General features: G+C 45.5%; 1 protein-coding gene across 1 annotated transcript in view; it reads right to left on the bottom strand.

Annotated features, from left to right (window-relative positions):
- LOC125532696 (protein IQ-DOMAIN 2-like) overlaps positions 1 to 3,152 on the bottom strand; it is a 4,502-nt gene extending 1,350 nt beyond the window's left edge. The window contains exons 1-5 of the mRNA XM_048696652.1: positions 2,531 to 3,152; positions 1,688 to 1,990; positions 563 to 778; positions 208 to 327; positions 7 to 111 (exon numbers count right to left, since the gene is read on the bottom strand). Coding sequence (XP_048552609.1) covers positions 7 to 111; positions 208 to 327; positions 563 to 778; positions 1,688 to 1,990; positions 2,531 to 2,605 — 819 coding nt within the window. The 5' untranslated portion in view covers positions 2,606 to 3,152. The remainder of the gene's footprint in view (positions 1 to 6; positions 112 to 207; positions 328 to 562; positions 779 to 1,687; positions 1,991 to 2,530) is intronic.
- Between the last annotated feature and the right edge of the window lie 1,728 nt (positions 3,153 to 4,880).

The raw sequence follows: 4,880 nt of genomic DNA, 5'->3' as shown, positions 1-4,880 counted from the left end.
GCCGGCCTCAGAAGGCTTTGCTGCCATCCAGCGCTCCAGCCAGCTCCAGCCCCAGTGTGGGTTGTTTGGGTCTACAAACATTGGGTTGGAGGACCTTGAACTGCTCTTCCACTGCATAGTGCAAATTTTCAAGCATTTTAAGAATGACATAGTCGAATGAGATGAAACGAAGATTGGCATCTATTTTTAAGAATCGGGAAGGCCTACCTGATGGGAAAACGCGTATGCGAGCGCTCTCTCTCTTCTTATTGCAGCCTCTTGCCTGCTTATTAGACTTGCTTCGATCTTCTCCTTGGATTGAGTGGTGTCGTCCCAGTGCTCCCCCATCTGGTATTCATTCAAAAAATAGAGTATGCTTAATGCTCTCACTTAAAAGATGTAATTGCCCACGACTGCGAGATTTAGAGCAAAAGAGAAAGCGATACTTCTGGAAATTGGAGTACTCATCAAGCAAAATTCTTTCGTGCAATAACAAAAACTAGTAGATGCCTAGCGAGTTGAGTGGACAACAGTGGCGCACACAATATTTTTACTGATGAAGGTTTTGAGATGGTTTGCCTACCCTCAAACTGTCCAATTCTTGTTTCAGCAGGAGCTGGCGCTGGAGGGCTTGGTTCTCCTCAGACATCTTCAGCCTTCTTGAACGTATCTGTGACTGCACCCGTGCGAGAGTCTGCATACAGCGCAGAGTACTTGCAGCTTGACGCTTAACCGAATTACCCTCGACCAATGACTTCAATCTAACAAGGCCCCTCAAGGCTCGTAGTGCCCTCCTTGCCTGCATTATTACATTGACTCTCAGAATATGTATAGCAATCCTGGTTGGGAGAAAAAGGAGTATGTATAGCGGAAGAAAAGCATAATCTTATTCAGTAAATAAAAATTTCACAGGATATGGTATCATGTTTTTGGAATGGAACTACAAAGTCAAGTTCAAGACATGCTACCTTTGTATCAAGGCTATACCACAAAGCAATGCCATCAACATCAAAAAATGATTAAAAAATCAAATGAATAATGAAAGGTGGCTGCCACCAACTGACAGATGTGCATGGATTATTCTGTGATATTTGGCAAGATTTTTTTTGTAGGCCCTCTTCAACAGCATATACAGAGTAAATGAACATTAGTGAGTAAATCATAAGGGGCGATGAGTGCTTTTAAGGAGTAAGAGAGGATTGGTTTGTCGAAAAAAGAACAGAGGATTCTGGTAGGCAAGAATACTGGCTTGTTGAACCATAAAAGTTGATTTACCATGCAAAATTTGTGAACAGAACAGAGGAACTGTAAGTAGCTAAGAAATTTCACCAAGAGGCCTCAATTCAAATTAAAAGCAACTGACCAAGTTGTTGAGCTGATAATACCTAAACCTCAGAAGAGGATAAGAGAAGTTTTGAGGAAGGCCACCATGGGGATTTGCTTGCGTGTTCAGGCATGTTCGTACAGCGACATAATCCATAAACAATACAAGAGTTTTTCTTCCAAAGTTGAAAAAATGCAAAGACCGGATCAGCGGCCATCAGAAAATAAAAGACTGCATGCAAGCACGTTTAATCTTTAATTTTTATAAATTTCATGACATAGTTAGAATGAAACCAGCCATTTAAGTATTCCAACTGTCACAATGAGCTCACAAAACATTCCAAATGGCATGAAATTGCTAATTCAAGAGCTGATGTCAAATTACCAGGTATCCCCTGAAGGCGGTCTGGATCTTGATTGCTGCTAGCTCTTCCCTCGATACACCAGGTGGCAATGCCGACGATGTCTGTGCAGGAGCATCAGGGGCTGCCTCCACGGTCACATGCTTGCTCTGCTCCTGCTCCTGCTCCAGCTCAACATCACGGACCTGAACCTCCTCAGTTTGGTGCGGGGATGGAACGGCGGGAGGCGGCGGCGGCGGCGGCATCGAAACATTGACTTCCAAGGAAGTGGAAGGTGTTAGATCTGGTGGACTGGGGTCTCTTGCAGCCAACTTCTTCCTCAGTTTCTGTACATTTGAAAGGCAAAGCTTGGGTTGTCATCACAATTCAGTTCAAATTACAGTACTATGATAACACAATCGCAAAGACAATACTAGTTTTATCACAGATATGTGAAATTAACTACTGGACAATCCAATTGTAGGTGGAAAGATGGTATCCCCTATTTATTACAGTTATTACTGAATGGCAAGTAAGAAATGAAAAGATGTTGTCCAAACATGACAGCCCAACTGAAACCATCACCATGAATAGACAGGCTATCAAAACTAGTACTAGTAAGAAATCTCTGCAATTAATTGCTGGCGTGAGCAAAACAATATGCCAATTTCAAGATTCTGTTGCCTAAAAAAATCCCCTAGAGGAACCAATAAGCTGAACTGTTTGCAATTAATTCATGGAGGAAACAGCCAAATCCTGATCAGACCCACAGCAAGCTCACAGCAGCTAGCAGTAAAATCTAAGTAAATCCAGCACAAGAACTCCATAAATAAATTAGTAGAGAGGAGAACCCGAAGCAAGAGCCACCGCCACAAATTAATTATTACCTCCTCCTTCTTCTCCTTGGACTCAGGGCTGAACACCTTCTTGACGGCGCCCAGCCACTTGCCCTTCTTCCCCATGGCCCCAACAAATTCTTAGCCAACAAACACTCACCGACGGGAAGGAGGACGAACACCGGCCGGTCAGTCAGATCTGCGCCTCCCAGATCTATCACTAGTTATCCACGGGGCGGGGCGGGACGGATGCCGCGGCGGCAAGGCAAGCGCACACACAAAAGGGCGCGGCTTTACCGCTGCAGGCAGTCTGCAGGGGAACCACCGCCAGTCCAACCAAATGGATCTTTCTGCGGAAGCAAGGTGAGGAGGGCGGGCAGGGCGGGCGAGTGCCCTTGCGGTGCGGTGCGGTGGCGAGCGGCAACTAACTAACGGGAAGGATGGGAGGGTGTGTCAGGTTGGCGTGAGAGGACAGCTGAATTGCTGCGGGTATATCTGCGGGGATGGCATCATGTGGGAGGTGGTGGAGCGGGGTTGGAGGGCGAGGAGCTGGGAATTGTAGCTGGCTGGCTGGAGCCTGGAGGTGGTAGGACTGACAGGAGGGCACAGCGGGGAGCTGAGAGGTAGCTGCTGGGGTGGTGAGGGGAGGGAGAGTGAGGGATGGTCCGTGTGCACTTGCTTGGTGCCTGTTGGGATGCTCTCTCTCTCCCTCTTTGGGGTTGGACAGCTTGGATACAGAAGAGGGAAGGGATTGGAGTGGGAGTGGTATCTCCACTTGGTGTTCTTTATGTTTTGGGATTGGGTGCTTGGGTGTTCTGGGTATTCTTGGATGCACTTTAATGTTGATAGGATCGGCTGTTGGCGGGTTTTTCCGGCCGCAGGATGTCTGAGGGGACCCCCCCGCCAGTCCAACCAAATGGATCTTTCTGCGGAAGCAAGGTGAGGAGGGCGGGCAGGGCGGGCGAGTGCCCTTGCGGTGCGGTGCGGTGGCGAGCGGCAACTAACTAACGGGAAGGATGGGAGGGTGTGTCAGGTTGGCGTGAGAGGACAGCTGAATTGCTGCGGGTATATCTGCGGGGATGGCATCATGTGGGAGGTGGTGGAGCGGGGTTGGAGGGCGAGGAGCTGGGAATTGTAGCTGGCTGGCTGGAGCCTGGAGGTGGTAGGACTGACAGGAGGGCACAGCGGGGAGCTGAGAGGTAGCTGCTGGGGTGGTGAGGGGAGGGAGAGTGAGGGATGGTCCGTGTGCACTTGCTTGGTGCCTGTTGGGATGCTCTCTCTCTCCCTCTTTGGGGTTGGACAGCTTGGATACAGAAGAGGGAAGGGATTGGAGTGGGAGTGGTATCTCCACTTGGTGTTCTTTATGTTTTGGGATTGGGTGCTTGGGTGTTCTGGGTATTCTTGGATGCACTTTAATGTTGATAGGATCGGCTGTTCGGCTGGATGGGGATAAACTATCCGCAAGAGATTCCAAATACTGGTGCAAATACTCCCACGGAATTGCTAATTTATTTTCCATAACTAGCGGCAAGTGATCTGAAATGTCGGTGCAAATACTTCTACAGAATTGCTATTTTTCAGTTGAAATGTTTTATTTTCAGCTTCAGTCAACATTTTTTTTACTCTCATTTCTTCTCTTTATGTGCCTATTAGTTTCCATATATTTCTTTCATTTCTGTGTTTTGGCTATTGGGCATTCTTTTTTTTTAGGGGAGCTAATGGATATTCTAGTTGGTAGTTTTGGTCCCTGTTTATTTATTTATTTTGGGTAATAGACTTTGGCATGGATGGTTTTTTTCTTGTAGTTGAATTATGGTTTTATTTTACTTCTCTTCTTTTATAATTGTTTTTATCTTTTTGTTAGTTGTTAGTTCCGGCAAGAGTCGAGTCCATCGATCATCAAAATCCAAATTTGGCTTTAGAGAGTGTATGTTTTAATAATATGATGAATGCAAACTCGCTTGTTATCTGAATAGTTTGTGATGAATGCAAACTCGCTTGTTACAAGCTCTGGACCATGTAAAGCATAACAAGCAAGGTCATGATTGAGGTTTTGTAATCATGTCAAATGGGTTTTTATTTAATAGTGACATGTGTTGATGTTTGTATGGTGCAGCATTTTGATTGATACCATATTAAAAATCATTCAAGTTGATAGTGTCACGTTTCGTTGTTTGTATGGTGCAAAAGTTTGATGATGCTGAACAGGAAATCAGTCAATTGTCAAATTGGCAGTCCCTGATCCTAAACTCGGAAATGAGGGCTTGCTTATTTTTTTAATAGATAAAATTTATGAAAAATAATGCATGCATCTTTGATTTGTGGGACTGAAAACATAGAACTAGAAAAAAAAAATTGAAGTTGAATGTCGTTGGCATGATGGGTTTTACAGGATCGGAAA

This window comes from Triticum urartu, chromosome 1 (genome assembly GCF_003073215.2).
Source record: "Triticum urartu cultivar G1812 chromosome 1, Tu2.1, whole genome shotgun sequence".
Lineage (NCBI taxonomy): Eukaryota > Viridiplantae > Streptophyta > Magnoliopsida > Poales > Poaceae > Triticum > Triticum urartu.
This window is presented reverse-complemented; position numbering and strand designations above follow the sequence as displayed.